A 22,029-nucleotide genomic window follows, 5' to 3' on the forward strand; every position below is an offset into this window, starting at 1 on the left:
ATCTGAAGAATAAAAATTAGTTGTGTAATAATCTCCCATAATGCACCAATTCAATATGGCGGCCTCCATGGGAAGAATTTTTCATCGCAGTGTCACCCTTTTTCATCGATTTACCACGGTATGTTGGTATCTTGGGGATTAAATTTAATATTGTGTGATGGATGTGAATGACTCGTTTCAATTTATGAGAGTAGTTTTATTTGCAATTAGTTCAAGTATTCAAAACGGCGATCCTGACTTTTTGACCCATCGACCTAGATACAGACTTTAAGGTACATATTTCGAATGCTGGACGGTTCGCACCCTTTCAATTTCGGACCCGTGCACTTTCGCCCCTTTCTATTTCGCACCTGTGCACTTTAGCCCCCTTTTTATACCGCTGGTATTGTGCTGCTGTTGATTGATGCACGATCGATTGCTTGAACTCCCGGCGATGCGGCGTAGTATGTAGTGCTGGGGCCGTCGGGCTAGACTGCGGAACTCAGTCCTCAATGATAGTCAGTCATTTATCTTTTGGTCGTTATATGACTATCATTTGAGGGACTGAGTTGTTATAATATATCTTCCGAGGTGCAATTTCAGACAATAGCTGGGGATTAGTGGGGCAGAGGTTATCTATTGAATCCTTTCATGACCACTGAAGCATAGTCAAGCCTGCCAAGGACACTCGGCACAAATTGAAAGACCATCACAAAAGAATGCATGCATGTCAGGTCATCGACACCAATTTGGTGTTTGTTATGACACAAATTTTGTGTCTGTTATGCACCTCGAAATATGTACCTTAAAGTCTGTATCTACCGTCGGGCATGCACTTATTAAGTCATTGTACATTTTTGCATTATAATTATCTTTTAACAAACTTTTATATTTTATATTTTAGTATTAGTAATGTTTTAATATCCACACGGACATCTGGAAGATCAATATTGTATTGAACATGTTTTACCGTGTATAAATAAAGTTATTATTATTATTATTATTATTATTATTATCCCCTCACTTTTCTCAAAAAATTGAGATTTTTATACCACTGGAAACCTCTGGCTACATAATGTTTATGTCAAAAAAATAATTCTTGCAGATTTAATTCGTCTAGCAAAAATATCGTCAATTTTGAATTACGTTCGTTCTGGTACACCAGAACGAAATTACAACAGTGGCCTATGGAGCAGTGTAATGTGTGATGGATCAAAAACATAAACTTTGTTTTTGGTAGAAGGAAAACTGTCGTTTTTAAACGATACTAGGTTTTTCTGGATTTGGTATGAAGTTAGGCCTTTCCCGAGTGCTAGAAATTCTTGATTCGATCATTTGTAATCTTACAAATTCATAATTGACTGTTCTGCTTTCTTAATAAAAAAGTCCGTTGCTGACTTTTTAGTTTATATTTTGACTGTTAGTCTTACAGTCTGATGTTTTATAATATTCTTGCGATTGACCTCAATCACTATTGAATGCAATTACTTTGCACGAAATATTTCTATAGTACTGCCCTCACGTGGGCTAATTTAGATATTGATTTTAAAAAAAGAAGAAAAAAGGCACTATAAAAACGAAAAAAAAAGGAAAAAGAAAAGAAAAATAAAGAAAGAAATTCATCTCCTTTACACGATCTTTATTATCTAAGAAATAGATGCTATATTACATTATTGACATCTTGAGTTCAAACATCCCGCCTTAAAATTGTCGGCATATTTAGCAGATTAAGATATAAGATGTGCCGTGGTGTTAATAAAGCATCGTCATAATGAGTCCGTGATTGACAGGCCAGTAAACAAAATGAATCATGAACACATAAATGTCAATCGTTTACAATGCAGAATTGGATAGCATTTTTTCCACAAATTTGTTTATTTACTTTATGTTATTTATTAAAACCATATTTATACAGGGCTACCTTTCAGATAAATCTGCTATTACAGGGACTCTGTGTCATAAAAACAATATACATAACAATTTGTAGAATTATACATAAGCCCTATATATGTAAGAATTTTTTAAAAACATAAAAATGCATAAATATCAAAAAATCATACATCAAATATATCAAAATTCATTAAAAGTATTTACATTTATTTGTTTTATACAATTTACGTAACACTTGTAGAAATATATATTAAATTAATTAAGAACACAGACAAAATACATGATTCATTAAAAGACATAAAAGTTAAAACATTTGGTTCATTATTTACATTTCTCATTAAAACGAACAGAAAACTTTCCTGATTAATAATATTTTACGATCGTACGTCAAGAGGCATATGGCACTTTTGCGTGTCTGTTTACGGTACCCTACCATTGATTGGACCCACACCATACCTGGCGCTTTCGCGTAAGTCATTCATTACATAATGGGTTGAAGGAGTCACACTTTATACAATCACGCGGCGCGTGGCCGGAGACTTGTCAAGCAATCGATCCGATGCGGGTGTGTTCTGGGACGAATATATGTAAGCTTTGTAACATTGGTGTTGAAGATGTAAAGCATTTTCTTTTTACTTGTTATGCACTTAACAATATTAGAGTTGATGAATACTGTAAACTAGAGAATGAATTGATTAATTTAAATGGCCTTGATATATGGGAATTGTTTATTTCTGGCAATCTAGATGTAAAATTTAATCTTGCTCTTGGAAGTACAGCGACCACTTTCTGTAATATAACTAATGCTGATGATATATATGAAATTTTTGATAAATTCTGTAAATCTTTCGCAAAGAGAGCGTGGAAAGCAAGATCAGAATTGAAGACTACTGACAACTAATAATTGTATGTGCTAAATTCTGCGTTGCTTGTTTAATATAATCGATATTGTATATAATATTTTTATTGCCGTAAACCCACTTCAAGTCAACTTGGGTTCAGGTAGTTGTGTGTTTTCCTCATTTATTTGTCATTCAATATGTATTTCATTGCTGTACAACAAGTTTTACTTTTGACTTGTGCTTTTTTAAGTCACCTTTGTATAATATTTGTGTAATTTGCTTTGTTTCCTTTAATATCTTGTTTATGAACGCACCGCCGGATTGGCGTGTGCCACTGTTACAAAAGTGTATGTTCTAATAAATAAATAAATAAATAAATAAATATGCGTGCTACTGCCTTGTCACCGTAGGCTACCATTGCATTGATTGAACCCATGTCACGCCCGGCGCTTTCGCGTACTAGTGGCAGCTAATACTCGCGGTGAAGAAAGGTGGTGAAAGTCGGCACAGCATTATCGCAAAGCTGCTGCAGGCATTTGTTTTGCTTGTGCGCATTTGTCTTTGAGAAATTTGCTAAATATTTTTTTTCCATTAGTGTCATGTCAAAGAAGACCAATTCGGCAACATAAAGATGGGATAAAATTATAAATTATAAGCCATCATATTTTTGGCCATATCAATATTAGGCCCTATAAATTTTATACTTTATAGGCCATAAATAATTGAACACTAAATTATATAGCCTATTATAAAGTACTAATAAGGTAACATAATTCTAATAACAATAATATAATAATAATTAATATAATAATAATAATAATAATAATAATAATAATAATAATAATATAATAAAAATAATTAATAGGCTTAAAATAAAATAAAATAGAAATGAAATAAAATAAAATAGGCCTAAGTAAAACAAAATAACAAATCAAAAACATAATGAATACCAATCTTTAGTCGAAGCACATTTAATATATCGTAATAATATAGGCCTATTAAATTCAATCGAACCGGAGAGTCCATCAACATACTATTTGCTTTTGTACACGCTGGACCCAGTACCGGTACTGCAAACACAGACAATCAACACTCAAAAGTCAACCAATACTATACACATACAACACCCCACTGTACCGGCGCCGGGAGTTGAAGCGATCGATCGTGCATCATCAATCAACAGCAGCACATTACCCGCGGTTTTAAAAGGGGGCGAAAGTGCACGGGTGCGAAATTGAAAGGGTGCGAACCGTCCTGTTTCCCATATTTCGAGGTGCATAACAGACACAAAATTTGTGTCATAACAAACACCAAATTGGTGTCGATGACCTGACATGCATGCATTCTTTTGTGATGGTCTTTCAATTTGTGCCGAGTGTCCTTGGCAGACTTGACTATGCTTCAGTGGTCATGAAAGGATTCAATAGATAACCTCTGCCCCACTAATCCCCAGCTATTGTCTGAAATTGCACCTCCGAAGATATATTATAACAACTCAGTCCCTCAAATGATAGTCATATAACGACCAAAAGATAAATGACTGACTATCATTGAGGACTGAGTTCCGCAGTCTACCATCGACCACCACTTTACTATAATACTAGCCCTGGCAGGCAGCTAGCCTAGCTAGCTCGAGATACTCTAGCTAAAATACAGGTTTACATTTACTATCTTACATTATCTTGCTGTATTTCAGCTAGAGCTCCAAACGACAAGCTTCCGGGTTTTTTTGGAGAACAATACTGTTTTACGTAAGATGAAGAAGAAACCCGCCTCGGAGCCCGCCCTACTCATTATTTCATTGTACTTATTGCAATTTGCCTCCACACATTACGTAATCAACACAAAGCTTTTGTGAGGATTAGTGAGTGGATAAGAAATTGACAGTGGAGGATATGAAGGACACGCCGATTGTTAGTTGTCAATCATGAATTGCCGCAACATATTAATATTTTACTGCATGGCATTCCGCAAACACCAAGACAAATTATGCCGTATTTTTCCAAAGATCATCTCATATGAAGTAAGCTGAATGCGATCTGTACTTTTGTAACATTCCGATCGCTTTTGATCACCTATTATCGGCGAATTTGCTTGAAAACACGTGAGTTCATGTTGTGTAAACATAATTAGCATAGACACAAATGAAATTACGATGCAACACAATGCAATTTGAATGCGCAGCAGATCTATAGAAATAACGTTGCTCGGTTTTATGCAGAATTAGACCCTGTCTGAGCCTAGCCTCAGTTCCAATAATTAAAACTCCCCGCTCCGACGGGGAGTTCCAACCTAGGTGCTGTGTATGTGTTTGTATGTGTTTAATGTGCATTCACATACACACTTAGCCGTCGGTACTGAAGAAATCGTTGCTCAAACATGATTGCAAATTACACATTTGTAATCATTTTTCACCACAAAATATGATATGAAAACACAGGTGAGCATAGACTTGCTTGCCAGTCCTACATACGCCGTACCTTTGTATATTAAGGACTGGCTTTAAATGCCATTTTGGATGTCAATGGGAAATACACACTTAACGATTTGCGCCGGTTAGAAACTTGAAAAAAAATCTTAAAAATTTTATCAATGTATATAAAAGTGGTACCAACCTTATTGTGCTTGCTAATTTAAGACTCGGTTGAAACAAAATTAAGGATCGAATGCATTTTAGTGTCCAAAAGGCAAAATTATCGTCAAAGTTCTGCGAAATCGGCACCCTTGCGAAGGGTTCAGAATTGAATCGAAGCGAAAATATCCGATCTTTGCGATCAAAAACACAAAATTACAACTTTAAACATACTATTGGCAAAAGACATTATTACCAAACAATATAGAATAGAAAATTTGACATCATTTTCTCAAAATATTGAAGAAATTTGCTCACTAGACATCAAAAAAGTAGGCAATCCAATTCCCGTTCAAACGCGTGAGAAACTGAAAGTGCATAATCCCGACTAGGTGAGCAATGTATGAATATATGGAGAGGTGAAACGGAATGTTAATTATTGTCAATATTAATATTTTGCGACATTTTTAATGAAAATAATTAACACTGAAGACACCCTATGGCACCTTCTACAACTTGAGAACAAGTCCTCAAACGTTCGAAATTTGTAGTTACTACAACTGGCCTAGCCTAGTCCTAGAACTCTGGTAATAGTATCCGTTTTTACTTCCACTAGGGCCAGAGGCACTTACATTGAAAAATTTGTTGGGAATGCTTGAACGATCCAGTACAAAAAATGAAAGCATTTCAATGGCCCAATGGCTGCTTGAGCCTTGATCGAACCAATACAAATGTGTGTCAGGTCACTAATTAACATGATAAAACCCACTTGAGAACGCACAATCGCCGGTCATTTCTAAAGATGCATTTATACTCAATCGCTTTTGCAGAAACCTGAATCGCACGCATGATCAGTGTACTAAATCGCCGTCGCAATTTGCCTGCTGAGCATGTATATGGTCATTTTCACGGTAAAGGGTGTAACTTTGGATTTTTAACATTTTGATCCGTAGTTTTCTAATAAAGCCACAGAATTCCATGATTTTTGGCCACATAAGTCATCTAGTTAGCAGCTACCTTGGGTAGCATAATCATCTTCGGGAGTTACTGCGTTCAGTTTTAGCAGGCTTAAATGTACCTAATATTGCCATTTTGAAAAACTGTAAAAATAGTAACATTTTTGTAAAACCCTGTGTTTTCTTCAGTTAGTTCACGGATAATTTTTCTTATCCTGAAAGTACGGTCATATGTTCAGTAAACACTGCCACATTAGATTTAATTGTGAACAGCCCTGTATTTTTGAGAACCGGACTTGATATTTGTCGCTTCGGAGGCTTAATTTACCGTTACCAATTGTTAACAAACTTAATGGGTATAGCTTTGGTTCATAATTCTTGGTTATTTCTTCACTTCTTCTTGATTCATAACAGTTGATATCTTAACTTGAAATGGGTAACAAAACTTAGTTGATTTGCAAGCTTTTAAAATTTTTATAAAATCTTGACTTCAAAGAGCCGATTTTCCGTTAACTTTTTTGAAGCCTCCGAAACAAACTGTTCAGCAAGCTTGGGCAAATATAAATAAGAGAGCTCATCCAATCTATTTATCAAAATGTAGCAAAGTAGATCCTCAAGTCACTTGTTTTTAAATCATGGAGATATATATCACCGTTTGAAAATGGGACCCAATACAAACTTTCCGTTAACAATTGAAGCCTCCGAAACAAATGAAGCCTCCGAAACAACAGTAAGCTTAATTATCATCTATGCATATCTAAATTGATATGTTCCATATTGATATCTGCATTGTAATTGTTGCATGATATGTGCAGAATGTCATAAATTAAAAAAAAATTGATATTATGGTTAATGCTTGAAAAATATACTGATATCCAAGAAAGCCCGTTTGGAGGCTTCACATGCAAATAACACCATACTTAACAAATGGGTGAAAAAATTACCATGTTATAAATCTACAATATCTGCCGCATAGAATCATTGATTCAATACAAACAAGAAAATAACAGCTTAGATGATCCCAACAGTGTTGTTTTCAAAAAAAACACTGCTGCAATGTTTAACCATTGTTAACATGAAGCCTCCAAACAAAAAAAATGACTTGCTGTGATAATTTAATTTTTGTCACAACTGAAATTCAATACTTAGAAGCAAAGCATGAAAATTGGTAATTGTGATATTTTTTACCTATTTTTTCATGTCAACTTCTAGTAGTTAGCCAAATATTTTACTTTTATGATCACCTGTGTTGTTAACTGAAGCCTCCGAAACACAAATCGCTTGAATTGCCAATTCTAAAAATAACTCCAATTTCTGTGAAACTTGGCTGGGAGGTTCCTTTCATCAAGTAGTATTTGTACATGAAGTTAGACATTTAAATTATTTTAGGAACCCAATTAAAACTTAAAAAATATGTTTAAGGTTGGGAAATTTCCACTGCAAATGACCCTTGATGTTAAAAATTTTCAAAATTGCATTACAAACATAGCAAAACATGGTATAAAATTTAACTTATATCTGTTGACTTACTTTGGAATGGGATTTCACATGTATTCCAGCTTTCATGTCATAATTTTCTGAGCTTATGTAAAATACATTTTTTCTTTTATTTTAACCAAAATGTTATGGAAATGTCAAATTTTTATCAGAAATCAAAAGGTTTAAGCCTTGAAACACTATTTTACTGGAATTTAAGTTGCTTCTATGCATGATTACAGTAAACAGAAACATATTTAAGTGGTTTGAAATTTTGACCCTAAAAATCAAAAGTTACACCCTTTACTGTGAAAATGACCATATGTATCTAGGTATGCTAGGTGAATTCAAATTTGCCATCAAACTGCATCATTTTACATATCAAATTAAAGCCCTTGAGTAAAGAAAGCCAAAACTGAAAACATTTTTGTCATAGCACTTTCCGTAACAAAGTTACATCTTGTCAAAGATTGACTTTCATCAAAAAGATTCTGCTAGCAAAATTCCCCAAAACGGCATTTAGGGGTGTTTCTAGATCTTAGTCTCATGGCGATAGCAGCTTTTTTTAATGGAACTGCTATCAAAATCCCTCTAAAATTCCATGTGCGACTTGATTATCACCATAAAAAATCATATATTTGGGTCAAGTGAAGTATAGAAAACATATTTATGTAGGTTTCCTTCACCGACCTATTCTCGAAAAAAATTGAAATTTCTATGTAAATATGCATTGTGTTTGGGCCCCGGTCTCGGTGAATTTCGCTGACTAGCAAATGTGTTAACTAAGGTTTGCCTGGGATACCTACTGTATCTGTATCTGTAGCAATACTGCTCAACGCTTCAGGTGAAGCCAGACGAAAAGAAATGGTTGTGCACATGCGAATGCTATTTATTGTAGTTGCTTTAGGTGGTTGGTTGCTTGATTCTTGAATTCTTTTGAGTCTTGTATCGTGGTGATGTGGTAGGGTAGTTTGTTCCAGTCTTGTACTGTCCTTGGCCAGAACGAGTACTTGTATCAGTCCTTATTTGCTGTTATAATTTGATATGAGTTCTGATGGGAGTGCCTAGAAGGACTTTGGACCGGCAGAAGGAGGTCGTCGACCGGTAGGGGCAGGAGACCCTCTCTAGCCTTGTGGAGGATGGTTAACCTATTGGCTGTTCTACGATCTTTAAGAGAACACCAATCCAGCTCCTTCAGCATGTTAGTGACACTACTAGTTCTTTTGTGGTCATTCATAACAAAGCGCTGCTGCGCGACGCTGCACCATCTCAATTTTGTTACTTAGGTCCTTGGGGTCCCACACTGAACTGGCATATTCAATGTGGGGACGTACAAGTGACATTTTGTTTGATTTTGTTTGATTTGTTTGGTGCAAGAGTATAAGTTCCTTCTAACAAATCCTAATTGTCTGTTTGCAGATGATGTGTTGCGGTTGATGTGATTTGACCATGAAAGATTGTTGGAAATCTCAACTCCTAGGTAGGGATGGCATTTTGTCTCTTCTAAAATGCTGTCTCCTAGTTTGTAATCAAACATTTTAGTGGAGCGTGCATGGGTGATCCTCATGACCGAAACATTTTTGGATGTTGAAATGTAGTTGCCAATCATTCTGCCATTTGACAAGTGTGTTTAAGTCATCCTGGAGTTGAACATGGTCATGATTGTGAACTATTTGCCTATAGATAACACAATCATCGGCAAAGAGCCGGACTTCAGACTGTATGTTTTGTGGCAAGTCATTGATATATATGAGGAATAGCAAAGGTCCTAGCACCGTGCCCTGGGGAACGCCAGATAACACATCTGTCCAAGCCGAGTGTTCACCCCCGACAACGACCCTCTGCTTACGGTGCTTAAGGAAGTTTGCTATCCATGTATGAATGTTATTGCGAATGCCATAGTGTTGTAATTTAAGGAGAAGGCGATTGTGTGGTACCGTATCAAATGCCTTGCTAAAATCCATAATTACAAGATCAGTTTGTTGTCTGTTATTTAGTGAAAGGGCCAGGTCATGAGTTGTTAATAAAAGTTGTGATTCGCATGAGTGGTTGTGTCTGAAGCCATGTTGTTTTGTGGTGAGAACAGAATGTTTATCAAAATGATGCATGATGTGTGAATGGATGACATGTTCTAAGACCTTGCAACATATGGCTGTGAGAGAGACGGGCCTATAGTTCGAGGCAGCTGTTCGGTCTCCTTTCTTGAAAATCGGGCTAATATTGGCACTAAGCCAATCAGATGGTAGTTCGCCAGACTCTAGGGATCTTTCAAAATCATACATAATGCCGGGGCTATCTCCTCAGCTGCAACCTTGAGTATATAGGCAGGAATACCATCAGGCCCTGGGGCTTTGTGAATCTTGATGTTCTGTAAGAGTTTAATGATGCCCTCTTGTGAAATTTGAATGTCTGGTATTGTGGGATAATTACTAGGTCCTAATGTTGGTAATGTGTCATCTTCATTGGTAAAAACAGATTTGAATTGGTCATTGAGAATGTTAGCCTTGTCATGGTTGTCAGATTCCAGAACACCTGAGTTTGATCTCAGGGTAGATATGCCAACAGAGTCGGTCTTCAAATTCTTCATGAAGGACCAGAACTTTTTGCTGGAATCTAGACAAACAGAGTTGATAAACTCTCGGTGGGCCTTCCTCGTAGCTTTCTGAGTGGCCTTGCGCAAATCATGGAAGCGATCAAGAGATTCCTGGTCCCCAACTTTCTGTTTATGGTTAAACGGCAACGCACGCTGTTTCTTTTTCAGCTGTCTCTTAATATTCCTCCTATCCAAGGGGTCAGATTAAGCTTGCTGGCCATGCGATTCGAATGTGGGAATCCATGGAATTCTTGACCGCTTTCTCAAAATCAGCCCATAGGTCACTCACAGAGCACGATGATGGATCACTAGAAGTCAGAGTATCACTAAACTGCTTGAGATCATTTCTGATGGCACTGACGTCAGCTTTCTGATATAAAAAGACCTTTCTAGGCTTGGTTTTGATCACCTTGGGCTTAGAGCTGACTATGATCATGGGGATACCGTCATGATCACTCAACCCTGGGATAAGTGAAAACCTTTCAACCAGGGTTGGATTGTTGGTGAAAAATAGGTCAAGGATGTTTTTGCCTCGAGTAGGTTTAGTGACCATTTGCTCAAGGCCAAAGTCTGCAGCAATCTCAAGCATGTGTTTGGAAAGTCTAACATACTGGGAATTAGGGGTGACACTCTGAGAATCCCAGTCGACTCCAGGAAGATTAAAATCGCCAGCAAGCCAGATCTTTTGATCTTGCTGAGCGAATCCCTAAGTTGGTCCAAGTACTCAGTGGTGTTACCAAATTGGTGCGATCGATAAAAAGCACCAACAATGATCTGTTTCATCCCTTGGACTGAGATAGAAATCCAGACAACTTCACAGTTTGAATCGAGATCAATTCTGTGAGTGGCGATGAGGTCGTTCTTAACTGCAATCAGAACTCCCCCTCTAACAGCAGAACCAAAGTCACGGTCTTTTCTGACTATTTGGTACTGTGGTGGGAACAATTCACTACTATTAATGGAGCAATCCACATGGGTTTCTGTCCCTATGATGACATCAGGGTTATTGGTGTCTATGCAACAAGCCAATTCAGAAATCTTGCCCCGTATACCTTGAAAGTTGATGACTAACACTTTCAGGTTACTTCGTTTGGCTGGCCTGTTATTATTGCCAGGAATAGTACGATTAATATGAACACCAATGGTCGCTCTAGGCGAGGATGCCGCCAGAGGAGGGCTTTTTGGCCCAGAGCTATTACAACTAGCGTGGCTAGTGTTGGTTTCTAAATCAGAATCGGTTGACAAAATTGAATATGAGTTGGACACGGTGACATTAGATGTACTAAAGAATGAGTCAGTAAAGTTTGGCAGTCCACACTTAATACAAATCCAGGAGACGCTGCAATTGGCAAGTGCTTCATAAACTGACAGGTCCATGTTCAGGCAATCCGAATGGCACCATTCCATGCACCCGTCGCACCCTAGTGCACGCTGCTTCCATTTAACCGCTTTGCTGCAGATCATACATGGGAATTTTGGTGTGTAGGGACCTGGATTGGGATGTAAGTCACCTGCACGTGCGAGCATCAGTATGGAAATATAACACAAGGTGATCTTCCACGGCCGATTACAACTCGTAATCCTCAAAGATTGGGGTCCTGTGTTGCTTAGGACTCCCAATAGGGCCGGGAAGTGGTCAAAATAATTCTGACTAACTAAACTGATCTCATTTGACATTGAGGGTTGATACTGAAGAGTATCAGGCATATGTTCCATCCAGGTTTGGTGGATCTGTAAGCCAGATCCAACAACGAATAATAAAGAGACGAGAACAATGTCAAGTCTCATGATGCGAGCGGGGAGTTTTCACAGCAGCATAAGAGATTTAGGCTGATGAAAACTAGCGTCGGGGATAACTACGCTCACACGATCTTTTAAAGCAGGACTAGATCGTGTAGTGATGACACTACAAAGTCAACCAAAATTTGGCGCAAGCGTGGTGTACCTGACAAGCTTTACCCTCGGCTTTGAGCACAAAATATTTTTAAAATAATAAATACACAATATATAATATACAATGGTATGCATAGATAGTAACACAAGAGCCCAAATAAGGCAAGGCAAATCAATCATGCGCGCGTGCAATTATCGTACAATAAGAGCGCTTGCAAATATGAAATGCAATGAATGTCACAAGAAATATGCAATTAGCACGCAATTGAGCAATATAAATATGATACAAAAATATATGGCACTATGACAACGCCGATGGCAATGCATACATGTATGATGATACAGTATACAATGTAGTTCAACTAGCAATCAGTGTCACTAGAAATATGCAATTACATGTAGCACGCAATTGAGCAAATATAAATATGATACAAAAATATATATTTAAATGGCAATGACAACGCCGTTGGCGATGTATACATAACAAAATAATACAGTATACAATGCAAAACATGTAAGCCTGTCTGGCAAATGACAGGTAGGATAATATCAAAATTCATACAATCCAACTTACAATCAATGGAGCACTAGCGCAAGATTTTGATCATAAAATTTTGAATGCGTCTGACATACGCACAGCAATGAAGTATGGTACAAAATTACATAAATATCAAAGAACAATAATGACAATGCTGTTGGCGATGTTTACATATATTATATAAATACAGCAAACAAATATATACATGAGATAACAAGCAAGCAAATGCCAATGTGGATCATAATAATTCAAAATCCACCAATTTGCTATAATATTTTAAGCTAGCACTAACGCAATTGGCGTGCGCACGCTCAAGACTATATATATACAAAGCAATTATCAATAAATAAGCAAAATACAATCAATATACGGGTATGCATAATGAAGATGCAATGTAAACAATACAGGGCCATACATTCATGCATTCGACAACATGAAGAGGCATGTAAACATTTTACATGAGCATGAAAATGCTCAAAACAAGGCATATGAGAGGGACAACCTAACCCCACCGGTAGAGTATCTCACAACTACCGTCCCCCGGTCCAAGGCACTACTGGTCTAGCCAGCCATAACTACGCAATTGGGTTCAGTTAGACGAAGGAACCCCTCGTTGACAGAGTGACTGCACAGTGTGTAGATTGTACCTTGATGTCAAAATGGCCACTACTGGGACGGCGAAATACAAAACTTCAACACAAAATTTGAGGAAAATAAAGTCTTAAAGCTACCAACAAACCACACTATATCGCTCAGTAGATGTCAAAGAGCAATATCTGGAGAGAGTTTATGGTGGATGGAAAACATAAACTAGGGATTCTGATGGATAAAAATCCCCCGACCTCCAGGTCTGCAAAAAAGCAACTACCGTCGATGCATGCGCACCAACCAACCTCAATGCGCATGATTCGCTGTTCTCTAGAATTGCACACATACATAACTTGTGCAGTTAAGGGGGTACTACACCCCTGCACAATTTTGTGCCTATTTTTGCATTTTTCTCAAAAATTATAGCGCATTGGTGACAAGTAAGATATGTATATTATAGGGGCAAGGACTACAACTACTGCACTGGAAATTTTATTTCAGCACAGACAACAGTTGTGGGGAAAACCAATATTTGATCAATAAATCAATAACTAGGGGAGATTGGGGTTAGTTGGAACGCTGGGGGTAAGTTGAAACATTGTATTTTTTCTGACACAAAAAATTAATTTGGTTAACTACTGGCACCTAGTAATAGGTATTAGTAAGGGTCATCCACCAAATTAGCAACAGCACTGATGCCCCACCAGTGTTGGCTTGGGAAAGGAATATCTGTTTTTTGACTTACTGACTAATTTTTATACCCCTCAGAAAAGATGCGTTATCTCCATGTTGTTTGAAGATTCAGGGATTATTTTTTGAGTATCATAAGCACTAGTAGTAAGTCCCAGAATAATGTTAAATAAAAGTTTTATTGTATTTCTTATTTTGTGTAATGAACTTTGAAATGTAAAAATAGGCATCGGGGTTAGTTGAAACTTTTGAGGTGGGGTTAGTTGACACGTGAAAATCGCATAGAAAAATATGGTTAAAAATTTGACTTTTTAAAAATTTGTAACATGTTTACCATTTCTTCAATATTGCTTTAATATGGTTAAAAAGCAATCATACAAGCAAAAAGTGCACACAGAAAGTACAGTTTATAATATTTTAGGTTTCTCATATTTTTGTCCATGGTGACACTCGTCACCTTGTGTCCAAAGTATTGACCCGCGCTCCCACATATTTATTTATTCATTTTTTCACACTGATTGTATGTTAAAGGGTGCCTTCAAGGGAAGTAACCCTAAGAACACAATAATAATTATTTTGAAATTTTTACAAGCCATGTTTCAACTAACCCCACCCTATGTTTCAACTTACCCCAGGGGTGGGGTTAGTTGAAACTCTTTTTTTCAAATTTTCAAATTGGATTATATGAATAATCATAAGCAGGTCCAATAAAATTTAAGGCTGTATTTGTAGCATGTATGTATATGTTTATACTGATATGGTTAGTGTTTCTTGAATGTAATCGGTTTGCGTTAAAAAGATGATTTTGTGAAAAATGTTTCAACTAACCCCAATCTCCCCTACAACTACTGCACTGAAAATTCAGCAACTCAAGGCAAGTAGGGGAGATTGGGGTTAGTTGAAACATTTTTCACAAAATCATCTTTTTAACGCAAACCGATTACTTTCAAGAAACACTACTGTAACCATATCAGTATAAACATATATACATACATGCTACAAATACAGCCTTTTTATTTTAATGGTTCAAAAATGTTTTTTAAATATTCTTGTATAATTTATGATCACATAACTTTTACTGGTAATTTCATGAAACTGAAGAGGGGGGATGGACCTAATCTTTGAGGTGTTTTTCTTTTGTTTTGAATACTCAAAATTAAACTTTGTAGATAATTTTTGGTTCACATTTTGCAAGGATTGTTATTGCATCTCGGTCCAACTATTTCGAAACACCCATAAACAAAATGGAATATTCCACTCATTTTGTAATTGAATGACTCAGAATGAGACTTGTATTAGGCTAATGAAAATATGAAATTATTAGTTTCCCGTCACATTTTTTTTTCAGTGAAATATGAACCTATGAGGTCATGATTTCATTATTCATTATTTTGGAAAATTTCATTATTTACTTTCATTTATATGGCTATACCTATATTGTTGATGAAAGATCATCTTAAAACAGGTATTAATGCTTAGATCATCATTACAGAAATTTTGCAACAGATTGAGAAAATATTTGAATTTGTTTTTATTAAAATGAAAAGAAATGTGCAATTTTTGTAATCACTAGAAACATGATGAGGTAATCCTTAAATTTCAATTATTTACTACATCCTCTACCCCTACAACTAAGAAAACTGCTGATTATGATCAGCAGGGGATGTCAGACATTTTGATTATTTCCATCTCAATTTTCAGATAATTGACTTTTTTATGAAAATAATGAAAGTTTTGGTCAAATACATTGAATCTACAAGAATCCACAGATGGTACATAGACATGCACACTGTAAATGAAATAAATGGTTCTTATTTCACAATGTTCTAATATTTTGTTTTGTTGTCAGGTACCTCATCAGTGCATTTTAAGACCATTAGCTAGCAATGCTAACCCACCAGTAAGTGAGCCACCAATACCCGAGTGGAAGCAACCTACAAATGAAACAGTTGATTTACAGAGAGCTAGACTTGTGTATCAGAGTCGCAAAAGAGGCATGACAGAAAATGGACTTCTGTTAAGGTACGTTGACTGGTGAAGTTTTGGTAGTGTTTTAAAGTATTTCATATTTCATACTAGCTGGTTTGATAATAGAAAAAAAAAATGTTGTCAGAATGTTCTTGTAAAATAATTTTTGGCAAGTTGGTAAACATTTTTGCAAAACAGTTTGTCAACATATGAAATAAATTACAAATGTGGACTTAATAATATTTTAGACTTACAGCCATAATGTACAATCTTATAATATGAAATTGGCTAATTTTTGTCAAACCTGAATTTTTGGCATATTTGTTATGTTTACACATGTCCCAACTTGCACCTAAATGGAACCAGCCAAATTTGTTGTTTGTAGGTCAACAGAGCAAAGTTATAATTCATGAATTGTGACTTTATGTCCTCCTGTAGAACTACATGATAAACTGCCAAAATAACCAGTAGGGGTTTTCTCGCTTTACCTTGTTATTTAACCTCAAAATGGACAGAAACCCTTCCCGACAATTATTACTAGTATTATTTCAGCATTTTAAGTATAGAATATCAAATTAGGGCTTTAAGACTTATATTTTCAAAAAAGTCCAAGTGAGCAGATTTATAATTCCACTTCATTATGTTTATCTACCTAGATGAACTTGGAGCCCCAAGTAAAACATTGTTTTTAACTTCTTTCTTACAGTACATTTGCTGATAAATATCTGAATTCATTTAACAAGGAAGAACTGCAACTGTATGATGTTTTGATAAACAAGCCCAACAATGACTGGGACCTGTTTCATTGGATGGTTGGTAAGTGATATGAAGTGGTTAGGCTTTTAGCAGAGATGCAACAAAAAACACGGTAGAATTTTTGCTTTCTATACACATGATTAATTGATTATTATGAAGAAAAAAAAGATCAGATATTAAATACAATTTCTGATGTACTGAAGATGTTGCTATACCTGTACAATACCTTCTAATTAGCCAAAGCTTCAATGCCTTGGCTGCTGGTACTTATGATAGTGTTATCTGTAGCTAAGCTTATGATTAAAAAACATCCCATCAAAAGATAGATATGCAAGACTCATAAATGACTTCAGCCAACCCAAGATATCGGGTTTTGTAATGTTTTAGGGTTATGGTAAAGATAAAGATTGATATAAAATCCGGGGGGGGTACTCAAGTTTGGTTTTGGTAGGGACGTGCCGCTGAGAATTTGAAAGTGGACCCATAAATATACCAATTTTTCAAGAAATTTGGACCCATTTATATACCAAAAGTCAAAATTTTTGGCCAAATTGAACCCAAATTGTCTTGGTTTTTACAAATTTTCCCAAATTTTGGCTAGATTAAGGAAAAATTGGGCTATTTTCCGAAATATTTTGAAAAAAGGACCCATTCATATACCAAAATAGGCTTTGAAAAAGGGTCATTGATATACCAAAAGGCCGAAAATGCTACCCATATTTGCGTGCACGCCCCCGTATGGTCATTTGTACTGAGTACCCCGATAAAATCTAGGATTATGAGAGGAAGGGAAGCTGTCACTTTTGTTAATATGTGCCACATGGAGAGCCGCATGATGATTTTTGTGTTGTTATAAGTCCTTGAAAATCATGCTTTTGGACATTGAAAGTCCATGAAAAGTCCTTGAAATTGAAAGGCTTCAAGGTGTGGGAACCCTGTAAGTAATTGTGATCTTAAGCTTATCTCTAAATATTTATAATACCTAGTCTTTGTTGACAATTAGTCCATACTTGTCATTCATTCATTCATATTTATTTGGCAAAAAGCGACACAAAATTGTATAATCAAACATACATAAATTAACACACTGAAAAGCTGCACACCAAAAAGAACATAGACACCAAAATGCCGAATTGCCAGGATGACCCATAAAGTCTAATTCCAATTGGGACCCACAAAAAGAACAAAAATATGCCTGGGAGCGAGCGTGCAAAACACAAGACAAAACAAAGTCAACAATTAGGAAAATTTGCTTTGTCGACAACATAAGGGGTATGCTTAGTACTTTAAACACACTAATGGTACGTGTAACAGGTAGGTATTTACAAGTTCTCAGGTATTCCACTTACACCATTTTCTCTGTGTGTGATTCATATTACAGGACACAAGCCCACTCCAAAGGAATATGATAACACAATAATGGATAGACTGAAAGAACATGCGTGCAATAATGACATGGAATCTAGAATAACACAACCAAGTTTACCAGAAAGAGAAGGCAGGGAATACTGATGACTGTTACACGACTGCTTTGTATGGATTATTTAATACCATCCATGTGGGAATTGGATTCTAGTGTAATGTGCGATGCTCTATTATGCAATAATAGTATTGACACTGTTTAAATGTGCATGAATGGAATAACAACACTATCTCTGATTGCAAGGCATGCCTAGACATGCTGAACTCATGAATGCCTAGATATGTCATACTAGTTTGGACATATATAGACCATTTAACAGTCTGGATGTATTGTTAGACTCCCCAGCCTCTCCTTGATAGGAGGCATGTAAAAAGAATAAATCTTGGGTATGATATTTTAAGCCAAAAGTTGTCGACAATAATAATACATTTTCATCAAGTTAAGAAACATGTCATCAGGTTTTACCCATTTTTGTCAGTGTGTAAAGACATCCCAGACAATGGTACACATTTAGCCCACATCTTTTGAATAATTTAAAGTAATGTTAGCAATGATATACTGTGATCAAATCAATTTGTATAAATGTATCAAAAATATCATATGGTTCCAATAGGACTAGGCAGGGAACTATTCCTATTCATTTTCTAAGTGCTTTATGCATTACTGGTAATGTTTTGGACAAAGTAATGTTTACCATGCATGCTGTGATCAAATCAACTTGTATTTCAAATGTATAATAAAAAATCTCATATGACTCCAATAGGACTAGGAACTATGCCCATTCATTTTGTAAGTGCATTATCCATTATGTGTAAGAGATAGAAGCTCATGTTTCTATAGAACTTTGCTTTGTCTGGTACGGTAATGTCTTTGACAAGTATGTGATAGTTAGTAAACCTGAATACCCATACCCAGTTTTATTGTCAGCCAAACTAATTCCCCATTCATCTATTCTAGGGTATTAACGTTTAGAGCTACCAGTGTTACGCTAACTAAAACAAAAGCCTCAATGTGAATTACCTGAGCTACTATTGAGTGCAGTATCAAAATAGTGCCACATTAATGTAAGTAGGTTTAGTTGTTACTCAATTGGGGCTTGAAAAATTGGTATCGAATGCTGCTCTTGGAGTGGACTGGAGCACCATTCAGTTGCATTAAATTTGTTGTTTATGCAATTGGTATTAACTAAGAAGGTTAGGGATAGAAAGGAGAGAAATAGATTACGTAATGCTTTGTTCCTTTGATGCCGATTTGTTTTCCGGTAGGCTATTCATAAAAGTGGTACCATTGTTTCGAACAAAGGGGTTCCGCCATTAAATTGGTCACTGATCCGGCATCATATTAACGCTTTACACAACAGGCGAGTATCAATAAGTGACCACAATACAGTCATGTGTAAGGGCAGTCATGTGTAAAGTGGTACCATTGTTCTCACGTATCCCAAATGTGCGCTTGTCTGGGTCTGAAGTCTATAAAGGAGGCTTTAGTTGTCGATATAATCTTTTTTATCACCCACCTGACTTTAGGCGCTTCATTTAAATAAATTGAATGCCCCTGCTGATCGATTACACATAAGAATGTATTAAGGCTGCCATGTCCATATTTCTATAGTACTCTATAATGGTAATTGCTGCATATAAATGTAAGTATAAGTATGGCCTATAAAGGTTTTTTTTTTCACAAATGTCCGTTTTATTTTATTTTAAGGCGATTGGAATAGAAATAGCGGTGTACCGGGGGTAGGGGCAGATTTACCCTGTGAGAAGTCTTGAGAGGGGAGGAGGGAGGAAGAGGGGAGGAAGGGATATGGAGAATGAGAGGGGCCTACAGGAAGGGAAAAAAGAGGAAAAATGAAGAGAAAGAAATAATGAGAAGTAAATAAAATAATAGAAAGATAAGGACATATTATTGGAATGACAGGGAGAGTGAGAGAGAACAAAAAGAAAGAAAGATGGGGAAGAAGGGAAGAGAGAGAAGGAGAGCGAGGGAGTGATAAAGTTAGTGTAGGACTATGAAAGAATAAGTAGAGAAAGAAAAGAAAGGAAAATAAATGTAATAATAATTATTATAGAAACTAAACACATAACAGCACTAAGCAGCCAATCGATGACATCAATGCCGTTATGCGTTACGTAATTAAAACGCCCAGTCAGATGTATTTCGCACCTGCCAAGCACAAGTCACCCGATGTCGAAAACTGGACGTTGAATGTACACTCTCATGAATATTGATTGGCAACATTTTCCAATATGTCAGCGCTCTAATCAGACACAATAGAACAATGAATGTTGCAGCCCGCTGGTATTAACCATTGATTTCAAGTAGACCCATCATGCATAAATAGAAAGTTTTAATCAAATTTCAACGAAATGGATTTCAGTTGTAGACACCCGTCAAATGAAACTCATTTATGGTAGTCGATTTATTGAAATTGAATATCCACTTATGGCAAAATGGTATTAGGTCATTGATTTAATTCTTCTCTGTCCATCCTGAGAAGTTACACAAAATATATGCTTGGTTTGATTTGATTATCACCGATTCACTTTTGTACCTGCTGTATGAAAAAACATGAGGTAACTTTGTGATCGAAATTAAAATAGGGGTGCTAATTAGGGTAAAAGGGATTCCAATCTTATATACATTTAAGGGGGTACTACACCCCTGTGGTAAATTTGTGACTAGTTTTGCATTTTTCTCGAAAAATAATAACACACTGGTAACAAAAGTTATGTATATTATTGGGGCAAGGATTCCAATTACCACACTGAAATTTCAGTGCCTCAAGACAAGCGGTTCCAGATATATGATAAGAAATGAGGTACATCCTAGCGGTACCTTATTTCTTATCATAAATAACGAACCGCTTGTCTTGGGTCACTGAAATTCGAGAGTAGTAATGGGATTCCTTGCCCCTATAATATACATAACTTTTGTTACCACTGTGTTATTAGTTTTTGAGAAAAATGCAAAATAGGCACATATTTATCGAGGGGTGTAGTATCCCCTTAAAAAACAAGGAAAAAGCTCAAATGTGGAATAGCACTTCTAATAACATAGATTAATTATTAATTTAAAATAATGCATGGTAGCACATGTTCATATTATGCATCAAGTGACCTAACTCCTCACTGCATCTGTAGACATACTATAAAGCAAGCAGAGCCTCAAGAAGCAATCAACACTTCTGTTCAGATTAAAGCTGTAATGTATGATTTTATAATATGAAATTGGTTAATTTTTGGTTTATACATGTCCCAACTTGCACCTTAATGGAATCATCCAATTTTATTGTGTTTGTAGGTCAAGAGAGCAATTTTGACATAAAAGTCATATATGACTTGAAGTCCCACCTTGTTATTTCATCTTAAAATGGACTGATACCCTTCCCGGCAATTATTACTAATATTATTTCAGCATTTTGAATAAAGAATAAAATATCTAAAATTCGAAGGAAATTGTACATAAATATGGCTTTAAAGAGCCAGACTTGTCAATTTTGGTATTTTTGTCATTTTTGTTTTTCTTTCACACGCATCCATTATCAATTTTTGACCTTCTTGAATCCTTAACATGGCTTAATCATACAATGAAAGATGTTTTTACTGGCTATTCTTGATGCCCATATAGCCAGGTTTAATGCAGAATCATTCAAAACCTTGAACCCACCCTCCTCAAGCATTTGTCGTTTCTCACCTTCATTGCGTATGAGGTCAAGCTGATTACACCCTTGCTCACATATTTAAGATCAAGCTTAAGGGGGTACTACACCCCTGTGGTAAATTTGTGACTACTTTTGCATTTTCTCAAAAATAATAACACACTGGTAACAAAAGTTATGTATATTATTGGGGCAAGGAATCCA

General features: G+C 36.1%; 1 protein-coding gene across 1 annotated transcript; it reads left to right on the plus strand.

The window, feature by feature from the left end:
• Position 1: 1 nt before the first annotated feature.
• On the plus strand, positions 2-20,813 carry LOC140154884 (succinate dehydrogenase assembly factor 2, mitochondrial-like). The gene is made up of 4 exons (XM_072177534.1): positions 2-118; positions 15,867-16,039; positions 16,692-16,801; positions 18,123-20,813. Exons 1-4 carry the CDS (start codon positions 41-43, stop codon positions 18,251-18,253), a joined length of 492 nt encoding a protein of 163 aa, XP_072033635.1. The 5' UTR covers positions 2-40; the 3' UTR covers positions 18,254-20,813.
• The last annotated feature ends 1,216 nt before the right edge of the window (positions 20,814-22,029 follow it).

This window comes from Amphiura filiformis, chromosome 6, assembly GCF_039555335.1.
Source record: "Amphiura filiformis chromosome 6, Afil_fr2py, whole genome shotgun sequence".
In the NCBI taxonomy this organism is placed as follows: Eukaryota; Metazoa; Echinodermata; class Ophiuroidea; order Amphilepidida; family Amphiuridae; genus Amphiura; species Amphiura filiformis.